The sequence below is a fragment of the Syngnathoides biaculeatus genome, chromosome 4 (genome assembly GCF_019802595.1).
Source record: "Syngnathoides biaculeatus isolate LvHL_M chromosome 4, ASM1980259v1, whole genome shotgun sequence".
In the NCBI taxonomy this organism is placed as follows: Eukaryota; Metazoa; Chordata; class Actinopteri; order Syngnathiformes; family Syngnathidae; genus Syngnathoides; species Syngnathoides biaculeatus.
In genome coordinates this window covers 27,764,312-27,787,752 of record NC_084643.1, presented here as the reverse complement: position 1 = coordinate 27,787,752, position 23,441 = coordinate 27,764,312, and the positions used below count along the sequence as shown (strand labels likewise).

General features: G+C 39.5%; 1 protein-coding gene across 5 annotated transcripts in view; it reads left to right on the top strand.

The window, feature by feature from the left end:
- The window catches only part of LOC133499926 (EGF-like repeat and discoidin I-like domain-containing protein 3), a 142,336-nt gene that overhangs the window by 64,202 nt on the left and 54,693 nt on the right, over window positions 1-23,441 (top strand). For all 5 annotated transcript variants that reach the window (XM_061818360.1, XM_061818358.1, XM_061818357.1 and 2 more), the window contains 2 exons: window positions 155-283; window positions 20,972-21,085. In XM_061818360.1, the coding sequence (XP_061674344.1) occupies window positions 155-283; window positions 20,972-21,085 (243 nt within the window). The remainder of the gene's footprint in view (window positions 1-154; window positions 284-20,971; window positions 21,086-23,441) is intronic.

Here is a 23,441-nt window from a genome sequence, read left to right as displayed (position 1 = left end):
TCAGAAAACTTTTGAATGCATATATTACAGTACTTTCAGTAGCATTTTGTATTTGGGTGTATTTTATAGTGTATCTTGTAGCTATTCCGGTCGTCGGGCATTGGTTTATGTTGAGTAAATCCACCAATTCCTGTCTTTATCTTTTTGCATCTAGGCCCATGCCACCCAAACCCTTGCCACAACAGGGGGGCATGTGAGATCAGCGAGACCTACCGGGGCGACACCTTCATTGGTTATGTCTGCAAGTGTCCTCCTGGCTTCAGTGGTGTTCACTGCCAACACAGTAAGTTTCGCTCTGGTGTTATTAGAAACTGAAGGTATCTTTACATAATCAACCCGAACCAAAATTGAATTTTTAAAACATGAAAGAACTGGTGGTCCTTCCGTCAAGTGATAGTGGCTTTTCTCATACTAACGAATACCAAAATTGTAGGCGATTTTATTTGTCCAAACCAAGGGGCTTGAAAGAAGAAAGGGTGGGGCGCGGTGGGGGGTTGTTTAGGCAAAAATGTAGACATTTTTCATCAGCCCTGATACTAAACACGATTTATTCAGGTAATGGTATCTTAACATCATTATTGCAGCTGTTTATGTAACATGTCAATTAGCAAGCTCCCTCTTAGCCCAAACCGCGACCCCTTATACTAATGATGTTGTCCCTTGAGCAACACTCATATCAGATAAGGTGTTTGCTAACATGTAATCTCGTTTTTATTAAAAGACATAACGGGAAAGGGAAATGGAATAAGTCAGCATATTATTATGACGTTATTATAGTTGTCTCCAGCAAGAACCGTACGCTGCCAGCAAGCATTCTCGTCCTAATTCAGTTATTGTTTCCCTTTAAGCCCTCGGGGTTGTGGGAAGCTGATTTGAAATGGGCCGAATGCACTGACCTCTGCAAAGTTTTCTCACAGTTCGATGCGAGAAAATTAGTGTGAGAGAGAACGAGAGATTGCCAATTGTTTGACTCAAGAGACGCATATTCAAATCTACCAAGCCATGGCAATTAAATGGCAAACAGACAAAAAAAATTTTACCCTAGAATGGCAGTCTAACTTGATGCGATTTTGGATTAATTGAAATGTTGAGTGAAGAGACAATGCATGATGATATCTCATGACCCGGTGAGTGATCGTCGGTTGTTCACTACTTTTTACAAAGTGCGGGAAATTTTGAGTGCATTATATAGGGCACTGAATTAGCATTTGGACACCACTGCATAATGGCTTCGTGAGGTGGACATGAAAAGAATTCATGCTGTGCAGGGTAAAGTAAAAAGTTTCAAGTGAGCATTGCTGGAGCATGCACTTGTCACACTCCTTGTGATTCAAAAGAGCAGACTGGAGCAGGATATTACCCAAATGGTCACACATTCTTTGGTCAAAGACATGATGCCAATTCAAATTGTAGGGAAAGAAAGCTTTAAATACCTTAAAAAACTAATCTAAAATTTTAAAATGAAAAAATAAAATTGTTATTGTCTGATACAACTGACAATGGAGCTAAAGTTATAAAAGCAACCTCCCTCAATAAATGGACTACACTCATGGTTTGGACATTGTCTCCACACTAAAGTTTAATTTACCTTTAAAGATTTTTTTTCGCCATAATGATGTATTAGGCGGCACGTTGGATCAGCTGTTGCGTTGGCCTCACAGTTCTGAGGTCCCGGGTTCAATCCCAGCCCTCCCTGTGTGGAGTTTGCATGTTCTCCCTGTGCCTGCACGGCTTTTCTCCGGGCACTCCGGTTTCCTTCCACATCCCAAAAGCATGCAACATTATGATCGATGTGCCCTGCGACTGGCTGGGGGGATGGATGGATGGATGGATGGATGGATGGATGGATGGATGACTTGTTAGCATTTCTGCATCACAGTTGTGCGGTCTTGTGTTCGAAACAGGCCTCCCATGTGTCGAGTTTCCATGTTCTTCCCATGCTTGTGTGGGTTTTATCTCCCGAGTGTTCTAGATCCCTCCCACATTTCACAAACATGCATGGTAGGTTCATTGAAGACACAATATTTTCCATAGGTGGGAATGTGACTGCTAATGGTTTTGTTAATATGTGCCCTGAGGTTGGCTGGCGACCAGTTCAGTGTGTCCTCAGCCTCTTGGCCAGAGTTAGCTGGGATAGGCATCAGCACACTTTATGAGGATAAGAGGCACAGAAAATGGATGGATGCATTATTTATTGATGTATTAATATTTTAATACCTATAAAATATGATTCATGTCATGCTCCCAAATAAAATTCAAGTGAGAACAAATCTTAAAATCATAATCCAATGTGTGGGTGAAGGGTGGCTTAAACATGGTGTGCAATAAAAATTCCATTGTTCTGACGCAGCAATGACAAATATACTGTGAAGTATTTTTTTCCCCATGACGTCTAGATAACGTCTTTGCAAATGTCCTTGAAACATTATGATATACACTATATTGCCTGAGGTATTCACTCACCTGCCTCAGCTCACATATGATTTTAAGTGATATCCTATTCTAAATCCATGCAGTTTAATATGCTAGTCTATTTTTTCTAGCTCTAATATCTTCAAATCTTGTGTGAAGGCTTTCAGCAAGGTTTAGCAGTGAGTTTAAGGACATTTTTTTCTTTCTTCCAGAAGCATACTTTATCGACGTATGAGATCACTATGTGCTATGTTGGACGAAAACATCTGTGCACAAATATGTTGGAACTGGAAGGGGAAATCCCCAAACTTTTTGACTGTCCAAAATCTATTAGTATGCTGAGGCATTCGGAGTTTCTTTCACGGGAGCTCAGGGGTTAATATTTGGGACATTGCAGTCAAAGTCCAGACCTGAATCCAATGGAGAATCTGTGGGCAGAGCTGAAGACTGCTGTTCACAAACGCTCTACATCCAACCTGACTGACCTCGAGCTGTTTTGCAAGGAAGAATGGGGAAGAATTTAAATCTCTTGATGTGCAAAACTGATATAGACATACCCCAAGCCATTTGCAGCTGTAATTGCAGCAAAAGGTGGCGCTACAAAGTATTAATGCAAAGGGGCTGAATAATATTGCACGCTCCACTTTTCTGTTTTTTTATTTGTTAAAAAAGTATAAAATATCCAATGAATTTTGTTCCACTTCACGATTGTGTCGCACTTGTTGTTGATTCTTGACAAAAAATGAAAATTTTGTGTCTTTATGTTTGAAGCCTGAAATGTGGCAAAAGGTTGAAAAGTTCTAGGGGGCCGAATAAGTTGACAAGGCACAGTAATTACAAAGGGTGGACCAATATCATATTCAAACCTATGGATTAGGACTGGGATGTCACTTTAATGAATATACGATTTAAGGCACGTGAATGAAAACTTTTGGAAATGTATACTAGCAACGATTTATAATAATCATTGATAATTTATAGGGGGATTTGAGGATTTCAGGCTAATTGTCAGCTGTAGGTGTAGTTTCAGATGGGCATGCACAGTACTCTTGCTTCTGTCATATTTGAGGAAGGCATTACATATTTTGCAAGTGCCCATGCTACCAGTCTCATTTTTATGAAAGCATGGCTACCTGCTTGAGGCACTGTTGCTAGTTTGCTGTCCAAAGCCACCACCTGTCGATTTCAGCAAGCCGTCCGTGTTGTTGCCAAAACCTCAAGCTATAATTGAGATTTAGGCCTGTAAAAGTCAACACATCAGATAGCCGGTTCAAACTAGTTTATCTGCATGAAATAGTCTTCTCTTTAATAGACTTATATTTTTTGTATCTGACAGAATAAATAGTACTTAGAAATGCTAGTGGTTCAATATGAAACCGAAGACAAGTCCAGTTATAAAACTGGTTGTGTAGTCTAACTGAGGTTTAACGCGCTATCTCCTGGTTTTTACTGCATTTGCTTTATTGCTCTGTCAAAGCCAAATCCAATTTCACACCTTTGAACATTATCCTTAATACGTGTATTAGACATCCTGCTTGTTAAAGCTGCTTTATGAAGCTGTGCTGCGATGTGTCACACAGGGACAAGAAGAATATCTAGAAGCTCTTTCCAATTACCTAAACGAAGTGTATTTTTAGTTGACTTGTGTATAGAGAATGGACGCCAATGTTTTTAACAGCTGTAGAACTTTAAATGTGCAAATGTTTAGGATTCATTTATGGTACACAAGTTAATAACAATGTGTCTGCAGGCTTGCTTCAAATTAAAAAAAAATTGAAATTCAATTTACTCAATACTGGAAATATATTTCCAGCTAGGAAAACTTGATTTACACCACCAGACATGCCCGTTCCACAAGGCTATGTATTAGTAAGAATATTATATTTGTATTTCCAAGTCTGTTTGGGCAGCCCAATTAAAAGTTGGCATTAGGGTGACAGCTTTTATTATTTCAGCTTTCATTCTCACAAAGACATTCATCTTTTGTAATCTTGTTTCGTCACGAGCCTGCTGTGACAACAGAGCGAGCGCACAGATATGGTGGGGAAAAAAAGTCAAACATCCTAATGAACTGTCACGCTGCAAAGATAGCAAGTGACTCCTTCCCTTGGCATGGGGGTGCCCAAGTCGTTTTAAGGGTGCCTGCTCTCAGTTTATCAAGGACAAATGAAGCTATGGAGATTTGATAATTATTTTGTTTTTCCTCCTCTGACCAGAAACTGTTAGTCACTTTCGACATGGCAATGGAACGTTGAACAAACGAAATGAACAGTGCAACCTGAATTGCTGATGGTTGTCTTTTTGATGTGGGTGCTGACTACAGACTTTCGCCGTTCCACTTGCAATACGGCAGTCGGGCAGAACTGATAAGGACTAAATGTGGGATGCGTGAGGAAGATAGACAGCGTATTTTGTTCATCGACAGCCGCTATCACGGCTCTTGCCACAGGACAATCGGTTTGACTTAAATCTGCTCTGCACCATGACTTTTAATCAATTCCCTAGCCACAGATCACAGACTACCTTTCATCAGTCTGTGCTGATGCACCTGTATTTCTCCTCTTCATGTTCATTTATTTCCTCTGTAATGTTCAGCGCAAGGCTGACATCTTGTCACAATTTGAATTTTAAGAAAGTCCAAGTCAGTAAAATTAACTCTCTGTTCACATTGTGCTTTCAAATAGTCACGCCATTCACCAAGTTAATGATAGATTCAGAACTTTTGGGAAGTCAGAAATACTTGGAGCTGACGAAGGAGTAGCATACAGCAGATCACACTGATAAGTCAGTTGTCAGATCGGTGTTAAATATACAGAACTACTCATTTACACTAATTTCAATGGAGAGCGGGCTGTGATAAAAATAAAATACTGGTTATAACCAAAAGTATAAAAAATAGTATTTATATCTACATTGAATTATTTTTTTTCTCATCACAATGGGTTGTGGATTGCTTTTTCTCTAAAAAGTTGGGATACTTTGATGTACCAGTCAAAAGTTCATCTTTGATTGCCGTTCCCATGCACTTTTGTGAAATTTCTGACTGTCCTGTTTTTGGTATATTCCACCGAGGGTTACATTTGAGCAATTTCACATGAGTGGGGGTTGTTAATGTATTTCTTGATATAATTGAAGATAATATAGGTCGGCAAGTATCGTTTATTATTTAACAATACAAAGAAACAACTGAAAGCAGAATTTGAGGTACCAGAAATGAAGATACTGAGGTTCTCGCTTGCTGTGAACAGGTTGGATAGGATTAGAAATGACCTCATTAGAAGGACAGCCAAAGTTGGATGTTTCAGAGACAGCAGACTTCGATGGTTTGGACATGTTCAGAGGCGAGAGAGTGCGTATATTGGTAGAAAGGTGCTAAGGATGGAGCTGTCAGGTAAAAGAGCGAGAGGAAGACCAAAGAAAAGGTTGATGGATGTTGTGAGGGAGGACAAGAGGACAGTGGGTGTTACAGAGGAGGATGCACGAGATAGACTTACATGGAAAAAGGTGACACGCTGTGGCGAGCCCTAACGGGACACGCCGAAAGAAAGAAAAAAAGAACAGCACACCTGTGTCCCTAGTGAGGGTACATGTTTCAGAAGTGCCATGTCATTATCCAAGCTGCTTATCCTCACAAGGGTTGCAGGAAAGCTGGAGCCTTTCCCAGCTAGCTTCAGGCGAAAGGCGGATTACACCCTACCGCTTTTCCGGGTCGGGTCGCGGGGGAAGTAGCTTCAGCAGGGATTCCCAGACTTCCCTTTCCCCATCCACTTCTTCCAGCTCTTCCAGAGGGATCCCGAGGCGTTCCCAAGCCAGCCGAGAGACATAGTCTCTCTAGCATGTCCTGGGTCATCCCCGGGGTCTCTTTCCGGTGGGACATGCCCAGAATAACTCACCAGGGAGACGTCCGAGAAGCATCCGAATCAGATGCCCCAGCCACTTCATCTGGCTCCTCTCATTAGCGATGCATAGACCATTTGAAAAGGACAAAAAATTCTAAGAACTCTTTGGTACCCAATGTTTTAAGGCTGAGGTAACATATAAGTAATAAGCGTTCTCGTGCTTGGTTCAAGCCAACTGAATAATATGAGGCATTACCCAATGTTATTTCATACCTATTGGGTTTCTTTCTGCATCGTGGGTGCATGTGCAAGAAGTTCAGGTGTTCGGAAAATATACACACAATGAGTTAGAATACACTACATCACGTGGGCAGTTAGTCAAACTGTATAAATCCAGCTGGATCTGGCCTGCTCCTCAGCAGAATCCAAGGTTTTATCTTGATACTTTGGAAATGTGAACATTTCAAAACAGGACAAAAACAGTACAAGGATAAAATAATGTTACACATATGAATATAAAGTAGCCATCCATCCTTCAGCTGTGTCACCAAAAGAATATAGACATTTAAGAAATTGGTGATCCATAACAATAATTCAAATGAATATGAATTACCACCATGTCCACAAAATCGGGTTGCCATTTGTCAAAGCTTAACCCATTTCGAGGGAAATTTTAACCTCATCTGACAAAAATAATGCTATTGGGGGAAGCTTAACTAAATTGATTAAACTAAAAGTTTGTGGAAATGTTTGATAAAGGAACAAAAAAGTAAACAGGCTGAAGAAATATTTTTTTCCAGGAAAAGTTTTAGTCATGGTGCCTTGGGTCTGTTCTTGTTTTTTTTAAATCTGACTTTGGGTCACAAAAGTGGTGAAGGATAATGAATATTATGGTAATCTGCACACCAGTTTTGTTCTGCCTCTGCGTCAGTGACAGCTCTAGCTCCAGGCATTTGGGTCTCTGTCTCTCTCAAAGCAAATCCAATAATGTAAATATATCTCTAAGTCTGTGGTAAAGTTCTTTTTCTTGCTGCTCTTCCTGCTGCTCTTCGTTTGAAGCAACCCGGAGCACAGCAGTGATTAAAAGCACACCTATAGCCTGATTGGGTTTTCTTTATTTGTAGACAGCAAAATGTGTGCCAGAGTGAAAATGGCATGCTTCTTGTTATTCATGCCAGGGCAAACCTCGCTGCGTGTTTGTCTATTTGGCAGAGTGGTTGCTTCAAGTGATTGTGTGTCCTTTGGCTTCCACCCACACAATGTGATGTTTTGGTCATTCGGGGCTTTATTTTCAGTTATGTCACTACACCTTGGCAGATTCGTCAGTGCCAAACTTGCCAGTGTCAGTGCCGCAAGGGTGTGCCCAAGAAGATTCGCTTGGTGGAGTGACATTATGTTGTAAGAAAGTCTGTCTGAACCACGACCCCCCTAAGTTGTGGCTGAGCGATCTAACGATATCTTGGCGAATCTGACAGGTGAAGGCAAAAAGACTTGAGAGGTCCTCAGAGGTGTCGTCCATGGCAAATTGTTTTCAACAGTGGGTATCCAAAACTTTTAATCATTGCAGGAATCAGTTCAAGTAATGCATTATTATCATTATCATCATTGTTATATTTTTTCAATCCACGTACTTGCTGGCAGGATCTTATGATGGTAAGGGGTGCAAGATGAAGGGGACATGGAAACAAATGATCGTAGGATGGAATATAAATCAATGTGGTCTGCCAACGTGTTTCAGTCAACAACGAAATTTCACCAGCTCGTTCTTTATTTATTAAGAGAATACCGCATGCTTGAATGATTGGATGATGATGGATTCATCAGGTCTGCAGACATTTAAATCACCGGTGGTTAACACCGGGTCAATCTAGTATTTCATGATGTTATCTTGTGCAACATCGGCCAAGTGAGAATTCTCCATCACAGATTGATCACTCTACCCATGCATCCAAGACGGTCATTATGCCGTGCATAAAAGAAATGAAAGAATTAAGCACTTTGATTACCATTGAATACAGTCAGCAGCGTTTCTGCTCCGGGCCACTGAAAATATGAAAATCCGGTATAATCTACCTAGTCGCAGATTAGACCAGGTTGCCATACTAAAGAAGATTCACTGTTTGCTAGTTTGTGATTATTCAGACTGGTCAAGGAGTTAAAAACGAAGCTACCAATTTTAATTCCCACTACGAAATAGACATTAAGCAAGTTATCATTTTTAGACTGATTTTCTCAAGAAAGCGTGTTAATGGAAAGCAATTACAGAGCCAATTATGCTGGATATTAAAAAAAAAAAAAAGAAAAAGTGAATTTTAAGGCCACCACTATACTACCCGGAAATGTGGACAGTTCTTTTTTTGTCAACAACTCTTGGAGTCTTAACGGTAATTCGCTTGCTTTCATTAAACACCAAACTTGCACAATTCATAAGCAAACATAAAGCCTATTATTTGATAAGATATTTATTTAAACAATTAAATACATACATACATACCTTAGTGATACAGTACACTATATACACTGTGCAACCAATCCATCCATCTATTTTCTGGGGCGCTTATCCTCACGAAGGTCACGGGATTCCTGGAGCCATTGGGCAGGAGGCAGGGTACACCCTAAACTGGTTACCAGCCAATCACAGGGCACATGGAAACATAAAACAGTTGCACTCACAATCACAACCATTTGGCAGTAATACACCAGGGCTATTTTTAAGTGTCACGTGAAAGATCGTTTCAAGACAGCTGACTTGAGATCAAGAATGGTTTTATTTGTATCCAAGCACCATTGAAGTAAATGTTGCAGAATATTTGGCAATGTCACCACTCCAGTGGAGATTTCTATTTCGAAATTATAGTGAACACAAAGGCTTGTCATAGTCAAGCTTGTCAATTACTGTGCTGTCGATCTGTATGGAGGACCTGGATGGTTTAAAATACTGCAGTAACCCACCCACCGTTTTCAGGCTTTTGGGCAAATACATTGAAGAGATGAGCGACTCCTGAGTGAAATGTTCCACACTCTCAAAAGTTGACCACAGTTAAGCAACCAGATGTCCAGATATCATTAAAGATAGTTCACAGATTGAGTGTTCATTGTCTCGGGAGTCCAGAACAGAAACCTTGTTAAGCTTAGCTGTCTTACCACATTTGTAACTACGTGGAAGTTGGTCACACCAAGCAATCACTTGATTGAAATGCAGTCATGGTTGATAAAGGGTGGATAATGTTACAATCAATTCTGCAGAGTTCCCTGGTAATCTTCATGGGATTTCAAGATTGGGTATTTTGAAAACTCACCGTGACTGACTGGTTGGCACATCTGCCTCACAGTTCTGAGGACCTGACTTCAAATCTGGCCTCGCCTGATTGGTGTTTGCACGTTCGTCCCGGTCCTGGTTGGGTTTCCGTCATGTACTCTGATATCCTCCCACATCCCAAAACATGCAGAATAACTTAAGTGAAACTCCAAATTGTCCGTCTGTATGAATGTGAGTGCAAATGGTTGTTTATACAGTATGTGCCCTGTGATTGGCTCGTGGCCAGTCCAGGCTGTGCACCGCCTCTCAGCCAGAGTTACCTGGGATAGGCTCCAGCCAGCCTGCAACCCGACTGAGGATAAGCAGGACGGAAAATGGATGGATGGATTTGGGGAATATTACCAATTGAAAATTTGGTAATTTGAGGATTCATGGGATTTAACTGAGTGTTCCTGTTAATTTAATGGCAAGGTGCCATATAATTGTTTTGTTCTAAAGCAGACATCCATGCAAAATAGCTCCCTTTCCACATATAGTATCTGATAACATTATAGTTTTTTAATAGCTCTTTTTCTGTTTAAATTCACGTGGGCCACAGCATAAAAACTCATACCTCAAGTTTCAGCTCGAAACACACTCCAAACAAATAGGCCAAGCGAGGGGTCATTACTGAAAAAAACTCAGAAGTAGCTTCACTTTTAAGTCAAGGTATTTAAAAAAAATCTGCTTGATATAAATATGCAAAGTAAAGCACATAAAACAGAGGAACAAAACAAGATTCAGTTTGGATGGATTAGTTGACTGTGTTTAAACAAAGAATAGTCTAGCATGTACGCCATCGTGAACCATCAAATCAGCACCAACAAGCCACCTTCACATGAGGATCAATAATACTCTTAGCTACCCACTTAGCCAAAATAACATGATCGCTCAAAATTATGTGACATTACAGATGGGCAAACACATGCTCACAAGCACTTAACACAAATGGTACAAATCATTTAACTCACCTTTTGGCATTTATACACAATGTTACATTTTCGCGAATCCAGGCAAATTGTAACCGCAAAGTAGACTACACGGGCAATTAGCAGTTGCCATGAGAGAGAAGCAAAAATATATTTTCAATCATGTTGCACTAACTGCATTCAACGACTGCCAACAAAGCAACATCTCAAATGCAGATGAAAAACAGCATCAAGAAAATAAACTTCACAACACCAATACCAGCATTCCCAGGGATGGCAGAAAAGTAAGATTTTTATTGCTGTGTTGCGGGCACAACAGATAGAACAGAAAAGTGTTAGGTTTCCTATAAAAAACAATCTTTAAATTGGCAAATTGACTTTGCGCGGGATTGACTTTCTGCATGTAATATTTGCGATTGTAGCAATTTTGAATTAGTTTAAACAAATATGGGAAAGCACGTGGTGTGCTAAATAACAGCATTAATCAGTTAATGGCTATGGAACTCAATAGACTGGCTGAAAGGTTGCGGAATGCTGGTGCAGACTGCTTGATAACCATGCGTTAATTATGCTCACCACATTGTTTTGGGATGGTTCTTTTAGAAATATATGCACTCCTAGAACCGTGGCAGAGTGTAAGACAGTTTTACATGATAAAAATATCCTGCAGCTATAAATAAAACTTCTGGGAGTCACATAGAGTATATGCTCCCTCGGAGTAGCAGTCTATCAAACCAGCCACAGTGCATTTTACCGTCAGAAATATTCATAGGTATTTCCCATGCCTTATATCAGCTGCTTACTTAGTGTACAGAGAGTCAAACATTTACAATAATATATATACATATATATTTAAATATTTTCCTGCTCTACCCATCTCAGTCAGAATTATTCTAATTTTGACATCATATATAAATATATTGTCAAATGGAATGTTTATGATTTCCAGTTGGTAAATATTAGATGTACCCAGCCATTTTAATATACATTGCTTAATCAATTAAAAAAGTTAGATTATGCAGTCGGTCTACATTTACCTTTGTGATTGTGGAAAAAAAGTTAATTAAGTAGGTGCCTATGAAATTTTGATCAGAATAGTGTGTACATGTGCAGTGTACACATACGCTGCCAAGATTTCAAGTATAATGTGTGTATGTGTATGCGGCAATCTGTGGCAATGTCTGTTGTCACTCCCGGCTGCATCCCGAGTAAAGACGAAGCTATCTCGTCGCTGTCAAAGGGCACTTTGGATAACAAACTGAGGGAAACAAGCCAAGATCAAGGTTTTAAGGACCACTTTTGTCTGAACCTCTGACTTTGACAGCTTATTTAACATTTTAGAATGTAGCCTTTTCCTTTACAGTTGAAACCGATCTGTTTTTCCCAGTTCCAACACAGAACAGCAACAGATATTATTTATTGTGGAAAGCTATTTTGACTGATCAAGTGGCTTTTAGCCCAATGGTTTCCTATCCTCCTCCGTGAGACGCATCAGTAATATTTAAAAAAATTCAAGATGTCTTTCTGTTCTGCATGTAGCGCCTCGTTTTGTGAATCATACGCTATAAAAGCTGATGTGGAAAATATTCTTGTTCCAATAACCTTCTCTGGAAATTTCATTCTCTGCAAAAAAAAACCCCAAAAACATTTAATTTTACATTTACTGTCAATTAAAACAGTTTTTACGAAAAGGAAATAAATGAACAAATGAATTCAACTCCATTTTCATGGAAACTGCTGGAAAAAAGAAATAATTATGGCTTTCTTTAACTTTAGTGTTCCCCCGCTTTGTGCCTTTTTGTGAAGATCGGCCAACATGTTTGAACCTCCCTTTGAGCTACACTGTGACCTCTTGGCATCTCCATGAAGGAAGCACCTGAAGGGCCGAAAAGATGGTGACAGTGTCATCCGAGAGGCATTTCTAAACCCAATTTGACATGCATTACTGCTCTCGACTTCCGTCTGGCGCGAGCAGCCAAAATGAGACGCTGATGATCGTTCGACCTGACTAAAAAAGATCTGCATTAAATGTGGACAATTATAAATCACATGTTCGCGCATACAAGAAGAAACCAATGTTATTTCGAGGGGGCAGTTTATAAACATAATTTTTGTCCATATTCCCATGTTTTAATCTGAAAATGAACTTTTGTAATTTTTACTTTCCCCCTACTGTAGAAGGAGAGTTCAAAGAAACTGTCAACAAGGAAATGCATTTATAAAACCAGTCAATTTTGGCAGTTGAAACTGCTGAAGCATCATAATTTGAAAGCATCAATTCTAAACTCTTCAAAAGTGTTGTCGGCACTGACACTAATAAAAAATGCTGTAATTCAATAAACGCTAAATTAGGAGTTTCTGAATTTCAGTTTACTTTGAAAAAATACCCTTGTGAGGATAAGAGGCTTGGAAAATTGATGGATGATATATTTAAATATTTTGTCACCTTGAAAGAGCTGACGCAACCTGTATCTGCACACAAAATGGTTTCCTTTTCTTATTAACCTAAATTGTGCTCATTGTAGCATATATGGGGTTTACATAAAAATGTAAGCTGGATCTCCATCCCCAAGGCTCACAGTTACCGAGCCATGGATCTGAACAAAGTAAGGAAAAGCCAGGGGTTGAGTACCTCGGTGGAAGGGGGGTGGGGGGGTGTCGAAGAGGACATAGGACAAGACGACACCCATCAGATGGAATCTTGTCTACAATTTTGACCCATAAAACAGATTTATCAATATAAAGTACCCCCAACTTCGTATTCTTTATTTACAGGTCAGCCATATAGATTGACGGTGAAACTTTCGTCTTGGCAAAACAACTGTTTATGGTTCAAAACACATTTCATGAGTCAAATCATGAGAAACAATCCTCAAAATCTTGTAGGTGCGCTTCTAAATTTCACACTACAATAGACATCAAAGCGTACATTTGGAATAATTCAGCAGAGTTTGTAAAATAACAAAACAAACATTTTTTTTTGGGGGGGGGGATCAACATCAAGTGTGAGTCCACGGCTTGGCTTTACAGTTCCTCTCAAAACCCTTGTCCCAACAATTCCTCCTATTAAAAGACAAATGGTCGAGTGGAAACATCTGGGGAGCCCTTGATGCTTTGGAGTTCAGAGTTCTAGTTTCTAATTAGTTTAAGGTCCACTAGGTGTGTTCTTGTGGTGGTCTCTCAGCATGGCCACTTGAAATAATGCATTTTATCAAGCTGTAGGCGAGTCACTGTGACAACTTAGGTTGTGGGGAATCTGTCCCCTATATCATACTAAGAAGAAAAAGAAAACGAAGAAGGAGAAGAAATAGAAAATCACATTACATGTGGCCTTTTCACTTTCAAACTGTGCTGTAAATGTACTCTGGTGGGCAAAAAAACAATAGATCATAGCGATGGCCTGTGTTTAGCAGACTTTACGAGTAATTTTTAAAAGGGCAGTGAAGGCTTAAGTTTTTTTCATCATTCTATGTCAGTGTGAAGGTCTGCTTACGTTCTCTCCATTTCAGGCTTTGGTCTGCATTCAATTATTCATTCAATTTCTACCACTCATCCTGTTCAGTCTCATGGGGAAGCTGGAGGCTCCCTAAGTGAACTGGGGGAGAGTAAGTGTACACCCTAGACTGGTCGCCAGTAAATCTGGGCTTTTAGTCTATATGTCCTATGAATTTTGTTTTTCTTCTCAGATACTCCATCCTTTCAGCACCCAATTCCCCAGGATACAGTACTTTTTTTTTTTTTTAAGGGGCTTCTGGAGAGCTGCTGTGAATAACCTCCTTGTAGACTAATCCCACTTCAAAAAGAGATACTCCCTGGAATACACCTGTCTTAATCCTGCAGCCTCAGTTTAATGCATTATCATATCCTTAGAAGCACAGCAGTGTGGGGCATGATAACACTCATAGGAGATGTGAATTTAAAAATTATTGTAATACAGATCAAAACAATCGATATGTGCCATATTTACTCAGATAGTAACCTAAGGGACCTCCAGTAGATGTCCTACCCAATTACTCTAGGTATCTCATCTATCGACATTATTCTTTTTCTTCTTTTCTGTTCGGCTCGCCCTGTGCCATCTTTTTTCATCTCAGCCGATCTCGTGCATCTTCCTCTCTAACATCCCCTGTCCTCATGTCCTCCCTCACAACATCCATCAACCTTTTCTTGGTCTTCCTCTCGCTTTTTTGCCTGGCAGCTCCATCCTCAGCACTCTTCTACCAATATACTCACTCTCTCACCTCTGAACATGTCCAAACCATCGAAGTCTGCTCTCTATAACCTTGTCTCCAAAACATCCAACTTTGGCTGTCCATTAAATCAGCTCATTTCTAATTCTATCCAAGCTGCTCACTCCGAGCGAGAACCTCAACATCTTCATTTCTGCTACCTCAAGTTCTGCTTCCTGTTGTTTCTTCAGTGCCACCGTCTCTAATCCGTACATCATGGCCGGCCTCACCACTGTTTTTTAAACTTTGCCCTTCATCCTAGCAGAGAGTTTTCTGTCACATAACACACCAGACACATTCCGCCAACTGTTCCACCCCATTTTTTCACTTCCTTACTACACTCTCCATTGCTCTGTATTGTTGACCCCAAGTATTTGAAGTCGTCCACTCTTGCTATCTCTCCTCCCTGGAGCCTCACTCTTCCTCCTCCGCCCCTCTCATTCATGCACATATATTCTGTTTTACTTCGGCTAATCTTCATTCCTCTCCTTTCCGGTGCGTGCCTCCATCTTTGTAATTGTTCCGCCGCCTGTTCCCTGCTTTCACTGCTGATCACAATATCATCTGCGAACATCATAGTCCAAGGAAATTCCAGTCTAACCTCATCTGTCAGCCTATCCATTACTAACACAAACAGGAAGGGGCTCAGCGCGGATCCCTGATGCAGTCCCACCTCCACCTTAAATTCTTCTGACACACCTACAGCACGTATCCTGCCCTCATACATGTCCTGTACTATTCTAACATATTTCTCCGCCACACCAGACTTGCGCAGGCAGTACCCCAGTTCCTCTTTCTGTACTCTGTTATTGGCTTTCTATAGGTCTACAAAGACACAATGCAGTTCCTTCTGATCTTCTTTGTACCTTTTCACGAGCATCCTCTAGTCAAATAATGCATCTGTGGTACTCTTTCTAGACATGAAACCATACTGTTGCTCGCAGATACTTACTTCTGTCCTGAGTCTAGCCTCCACTACTCCATCGATATTATTGTACAGCGCCAAAATCAGGTAATGAATTGAACAGTGGGACAAAAAAGTGCATCCAAAATGCCCAGCCAAATTGTTTAGAGTAACGGTCCCGCACCAGTACAGAGCCCCAAGATATTTGGTATCCGACCACACAGAGACGCTACACCCCAAATATATATGTACACACACACACACAATATGTCATTTAGTCTAAAAGAATTAATTAATTAATTAATTATTATGAATTAGTATTTTGAAACTTGGGTTCACGTACCTGTGGATTTGAGCCATACTGGTATAACTATGTAACGGCGGCACAGTGCCTCAGTTGCAAAGTGTTGGCCTCACAGATTTGAGGTCCCAGGTTCAATCCCAGACCCGCCTGTGTGGAGTTTGCATGTTCTCCACGTGCCTGCGTTGGTTTTCTCCGGGCACTCCGGTTTCCTCCCACATCTCAAAAACATGCAACACTAATTGGACACTCTAAATTGCCCCAAGGTGTTATTGTGAGTGCAGCATGTTCACCTCGATGTGCCCTGCGATTGGCTGGAAACCAGTTCAGGTTGTACCCCGCCTCACGCCCTTTGACAGCTGGGATAGGCTCCAGCACTCCCCGCGACTCTTGTGAGGATAAGCGGCTAAGATGTATGTATGTATGGATGGATGGATAATAATATAATGTAAAAAAAAGTATTTGGAGAACTTCTTTGGTAATGGGAAGAGGTCAAAATAATGAGAAAGTAAAGGAAAGCTGTATTTATATTTTTTCAGACTCATCAACTTGTAAAAATAAGACCCATTAGTCATCACTTTGAATGAAAGTGGAAAAAAACATTGTGTGTTTCTATTCCCCAGCTTCATCGTAAGCATTAAATTACAGCAGTATTAGATCGTGCAAAAAAGTGAAAAGAAATATTGTCAGAAGAAGGGAAACAAATGACAATGTGGCATTTGCATCCCAATGGAAACGTCTATTTTAATCAATGGTGGTCAGAAAAGAAGCTGGGTTGAGCATCTTGGGGCATATTTGTGCTGTTGAACTCTTGTCACATTTTCATCTCAATCACATTGAATCTGCAACATCTGGACATGGTTGTTTTCATCCAGTAGTTTTGGAATCATTATTAGGTACCTACAGAAAGTACATTACATACTTTTACTGACTCACACTAACCCATTGCTGAATTCATATTATGCCTTCGTGTGGACTCCAGTAATCATTTTTAATGACTTTAGTTCCCAGGCTGAAATGTGTATAAATTCTCCTCTTAGAACTTATTAATTAAAGTGTTCTAGCATTGTGGTTCTAAACTGATCATATAGAGTAAATTAGTTCCACCCAGACAAGCATTCCAACAAAGTAAATCATCAGGGTTGTCTGTTTTTCATATTTCCTCTTAATTAATTCATCGTGTTATCGAGAGAATCAGCAACTCTATCCAAAATCTGACTGCTGGACCACCATGAATCACATCACCGGGGAGCGTTTTTTTTTCTGGGCTAAAACCTCACTGTTTAAGGCAGTGGAATGACTACTTCAAACAAGGTTTGAGAATTCATGGTCAGAGGTTAATTATACTGTCCGCTTCATTCATTCATCACCAATTCAAGACGTCAAACCAACGCTGTAAGCCTGAAGGTTAAAACGACATGCTTGCTTCTTATGAATCTCAGAAGTCTTTGCTGCGGCCTCTATTTAGCCAACTATAAGTACTTTAATTTAAGCTACTGCTAAAGCATAAGGGGGAGAGGTTTACACCTTCCTGGCAAAGAGTAAATTGCAGCATTTTTGCATATTTGAGAAAGATTTTTTTTTTTTTCTATAACTCAGAGAAGTGAGTGTAACTTTTCCATGCCCGGAACCAGATCCAGATATTAGTCAGGGAAACTAAATTAATTAAATTTACCATACAGTACCTTTACGAAATATCCATCTATTTTCTGTACCGCTTAACCTCACTAGCATCGCGGGTGTGGTGGAGCATTTCCAAGCAATCTTCAGGCGAGTGTCACATTACACCCTTAATTGGTCGGCAGCTAATCGCAGGACACATGCCGACAAAGCCATTTGCGCACAGAGTCACGCCTACAGGCAATCAAGAGTATTCAGTTAACCTACCGTGGATTTTTTGGGAATGTGCTGGTAAAATTCCAAATTACACTAGTTAGGGTAGTTACTCTTTCTAGTGGTGAAGTTGGTGAACTGCCGTGTCATTGATCTTATGAAGATTGAAAAATGGGTATAATTTTTAGCATGATGAGATTCTTCACACATACTGTACCCATGACCTCCATGTAAGAATTTGCAAGCAACTGTGAATGCAATGTATCTTAGTGGAAAACAATTCAAATTTTGGACTTGTTCTCTAAAAATCAAAGGCATTCAGGCCTTATTTTTTTTGCTCTCACAATATCCATCAATATGGTCATTTTTAAACGGAGAGAAGTACTTTTGTTCAATGACGTGATGAACTGAAAGACAGATTTTCTCTGGCCATGTGTCCACAGCAGGTGAAGCTCGTGTTAAGGTCATTTCAGCCCGGCAGAAAGGTCACCAATGACCTCTACCAGTCTAGTCCTGAAGGTGTGTTCCTACTCTCTGGACACACCACAGCCAATTTATGCTCACGGCCAGCCTTCATTCCCGACACATAGCGCTATTCATTGCGCCCATTATTGTCCAACGGAGACACTTTTCTGAGAATAATTGCAGGTGAGGCAAAGAAAGACACATTCCAATGAACTGATGAGAGCTGGTTCCAAGTCAGCCCAGAGACCCAGAGAGGAGTGTGCTTCTGTGCAGCTGTTTCATTTGTTTCCTCCAAAGCCATAACCTTGACCAAAACATTGCTTCCTCGCAAAGATCTTGTCTGTTTTCTGCACATGCTGAAGTGCAAACTGCTGGCTCATTGGAGCAAAAAAAGATAACGTGGCATCACAAGCACTACAGTATACACATTTAATGAATGTACCTTGAATTCTTCTTAACTGTGACTGTCAGTGTGAATGCTTGCTTGTTTATACTGTACTGCATGTGACTTGCAGTTGCCTGACAACCAGTCCAGGATGTACCCCGCCTCTCTTCTAGCGAGCTATGATAGACTCCAGTTCACAGGGTTGAGGATAGACAGTTTAGAAAATGGACAGCTAGTTTCATTTGAATTCACTGTTGGAATCTTGCAACTTGCTACAGTGTCCCAACCAATGCAGTGATTCTCCTCTGGTATTGGTATTTTGTGTCCATTTATATTACATTTACAGTACAGTAGAAGACTGTTTTGAGTGACGGTATATTTTGGTTTTCAAGTTGCAAATGGTTTTATCAAAAAAGTCTCATGAACTGGTTTATTTTGCCAATCAACAGATGAGTGTCTTCCCTTCCCTCTTATCTGGGTAAATTCTAGCTCTGACTCTCATGCTGCCACTCTTTCCCTGTCTCCTTCTTTTTAGTCACTGCTTTTACTACATTCCTCGAGGCAATCATCCTCTCCCATCTGATTTTGCAATAGTGAAGTCCTGCTCCTGATCTCCTTGAGGGCTTATGACTGCTCGTAAAATGGTGGTAAATGATATAAGTGCTCACTATGCTTTCCTCTGTTGTGTGTTGGGCTCCAGGCTATTTAAGTTGGTTGCCCAGCACCACTGTATTTGAAACTAGTGATAAAAAAAGACACATTGTGAACATAAAGGAGTAACTGCACTATTGTTTAGTGTTTTGGTACAATAATTCTATGACTCCGTAGGTGGGCATTCTGTTCCTTTTCCCTTTACGTACAGTACCAAGGACTAAGGCCTGAGGAAAATCAATACAAAACACCACTGTATTATTATAATACATTGCATCAGCATTATTATGCAACTTCTTAACTATACTTTTCCTGTAGGTTTTCATTGAACTGTTGTGTCAGTTAGTTGAAAGGCCCTTTAAAAAAATCATCATCAGTAAAATGAAATTACCCCAAAAATTAATAAAACTGATGTTTTCTTTATTTATTTGTTGTTGTTTTTCCCAAAAGCTAAAACACAATTATTGCTGCTTATTTCATGTATTTATTTAAAGTATTGAAAAAAAAATGAAAAATTGTATATTGAATGATTTACATTTGGTAAAATGTGAGGTAATTTGGTTAGTGTCAATGATTGAATTGCATCCTTCAGTTACAAAACTCTAAATTTTCCTCTCCAAGACTGAAATTTTCTGAACAAAAAAAAAAGAATCATCATAACTGCAAATAGAGTAACATGAATCAATAAATATTTTGCCAATTATAAACATTAGCTTAACCAATTTTTGAAATTCATTTTTAGGCTCTGATCTTTGATTTGGGATAAGCAACCTGAACTCATTGACATCTCGGATTATTCTTGTGTGGGATTGTTTCAAAGGGTCTCCAACATTTCAGGGAGTGTGTTTTTAATTTTTTTTTTTTACATTTCCTGAGCAGTCTCTGAGTTTGCTTCGCTGTTTTAATCCTTTAATCGTTTTAATCCTCCATATAATTGCGTGTGAGTGCCAGAGTTGCCAAAGAAATGCTCATAGGTTTTAGAAAGTTATATTCAGATGTTCAGATCCATTCCATGTAAACGTTCCAATTACACTAGATGGAGTAAAATGGCAAAAACAAGTTACAGTGAAATACACAAATACAATGAAAAGCAATGGCACCACCAAAGAAATAATGAAAAATGGATCATATATCAGAATTCAGAAGTGCAATAAAGTACACTATTTGAGCAAGTCCAAGTAATACACAGTTCTATATCATTATTATTATTATTATTATTCATCCATTCATCTTCCATCCTGCTTCCTGCTATTCTGGGTCTGATCCCAGTTCTCCTTGGGCGAGAGGCGGTGTACACCCTGAATTGGTCGCCAGCCAATTGCAGTCATGTCGCTATTGTTATACTAGTTACGTTATTAGTTCATTATTGTTATTTAAAAAATACTCATTATTGTCATGATTGTATTAGTTTTTATTTTGTTTTTTAATGACCATACCAGATTTCATTTTTTGATTATCAACATCCTTCTCTGTATGTGATGTTTTTCCAGTGCTTATTCATCATCAACTTCATTTGTTATTTTGTCAGTGGGTTACCTCCCCCATTGGATCCCACTGTCCATTTTTATTAGAATATTTCTAAATGTAATTGTAGTCCTCTCTGGTTTGTTCAGGAGACCATATTTGCATGTATCCAGGAGTTTTCATTTGTTATTCTTAATTTAAATATAAATGCTATTTATGCTAAATTGTTTTTTCTGTGTATTTGTTTTTTTTTTCTTTCAGATATTAATGAATGTGAAAGAGAACCATGCAAGAATGGGGGCCTTTGCACGGATCTCGTTGCAAACTACTCCTGCGAATGCCCAGGGGAGTACATGGGGAGGAACTGTCAACATAGTATGTATATACTTTATTTAGCTTTTCAGTGCTTTGCGTCCACTCACTTCAAACAGCACATCTAATGTTGCCTATAACTGCAGTGATTAGTGCAGTTACTGTACAGTAAGTACACACTTGGGATCCTTTTTTTTTCATCAATTTAATATACTTTATAAAGAACATATTCAATAAAAAAATGTTCAAACAAAATACAACTTTATACAAACACATTAAACCCCCAAGCATAAAATATTTTTTAAACATTACGATGCTGATGGCTCACAACCATTTTGTTTTTTAATGAAGTGCTCCCCCTCGGCTGTACAGAAAATTAGAGAGAGACACTTTTTTTTTTTTTTTTATATCACAAGTGGCTTTCTCTTTTACAAAATGCTCACTAGCTCAAAGGGAACTTTGTGTGTCTATTATGCTTCTTCTGAGGATTTTGCCTGCACACTCTAGGAGCAGATTTGGATTAATGTTCCCTTGGACTTGGAGCCATGCGTATCGGCTGCACTACGACTCACAAATGTATTCATCTGCTTTTCTATCTCACAGCATGTCTATAGTACACAAAAAGAAATTGTGTATTTTGCAGGTGCTGCTTGTGTGGAGGAAACGATATGCTGCTATAGTAATAGAATACATCAAGCTCTCTTCGAGGGGTCACATTTCACTTTCGCATCCTAAATCATTTACAGTAGTATTCCCCATTTTTTTTGTACACACACACACAACTAAACTACAGTAAATGAACACAATCGTTTTAAAAATACAACAATCTACCTTCACAGAAAATCCGTGTGAGGCCTGGGCTTGTTCTTTCTGTCTAGTCTACTATGTAATTTTGTCTTCGTTAGTGTCACTGCAGAAAAAACACGCTTCACATGTTCATGTTGGAAACGATAGCAGGGTATTCAGTTGATCAAATTTTCTTTAAAAAAAAAAAAAACTCCAACGGCTTATCTTTGAGTCCAGGGCTCTTGGTCTCCATGTGTCCTAGACTAGCTTGACACCACATGGAGTTTTATGCAGATTGGACTCAGTCCTTCAGAGTTACTTGTTGAGATAAAACCGTATTTTAAGTAGGACTTCTGATACTTTCTATTTAAAGAAACTTTCTTTCTCTTTGAGGTTGTACGCTCTAATTCAGGCTCTGCATGTGGGCTTTTTCCTTTTGAAAAGAAGCTCTCCAAAGACATTTGGGTTCTTTTTTGTACTTACTTTCACTAGTTTGCAGGCTTATTTTTAGTAATGTGTCGCGTGACCGACGTGCAGTCTACTGTTGTTTCATTTGTAAATGTTTCTTTCAAAAGAACAAATGTTTTCATGCAACTGATTGGGTGGTGCAATGATTGGTCCATTGAGTTTGGCTGCTGTTAGCAAGTCAGCTACGGGTGGAAACAGAAGCATTCTGTGCAGTCTTGACGTGTCAATGAGACGCACAGCCGTTCCAGTGGTGAAAATCTGGTCAGCTTTAAAAGTAAAACATTTGACACGCGAAACACAACACAAATGATATAAAATGCCCATTCTTTCTACGCGCCCGATAAAAAATGCCTCACAGACTGGACCCTGGTCGCGGACCTGGGTCTGGGGACTGCTGATTTACAATATTTCTTATTGGAAGAACAATGTAAAAAGTTCCTTTCGGCTTGTCCTGTAAGGGGTCGCCACAGCGCAACATCTCAGATGAACGTTCATATTTGTTTGACACAGTTTTTACGCCGGATACCGTTCCTGACGCAACCCCTGTTGGCGAGTAGAACAGTGTGGAAGTGGAAGTGTGGATGAACCGTGTGTTTGACACTGTTAATCTAATAACATCACGTAATCATTGTTTTGTTTGGGGATTTTTTTTTTTTTTAATATTTGAGAAAAAGTGTGAGCAACACGTGAAAGAGGCACACACATACACTTCATGATCCAATAGGAAGACACAGTCGCAAGCTCCCCTTGCAGATAAATGTTCTGGTGCATGCTTTGAATAAGGAAAAGGAGAAGGCTCAGGTGGACTCATATAAAAGTAGAAAATTGGAATCCAGTCATCCAAATTGGAATCTTCACTAAAACGAGTGCACTAGTTTATGGAAAATATTGGATTAAACAAAGACATCTTCAGTGGTTTTCAGTAGCACGACTTTGTTACTTGGGAACATTGAGTAGATTTCCCTGTCACATATCTAAAAAACAAATAAATTACGAAAATAATATCCATCGAATAAATTCGACCTGTAATCATTCAGCACAGATGAAATCACACATAAAATATTGTTGAGATCGACAAATGTTGAATGTAATTTTTTGCATTGAATAAAACAAACCAAGTGACTTTGCAATTGGCTTGCAACCTGTTCAGGGTGTATCCTACCAC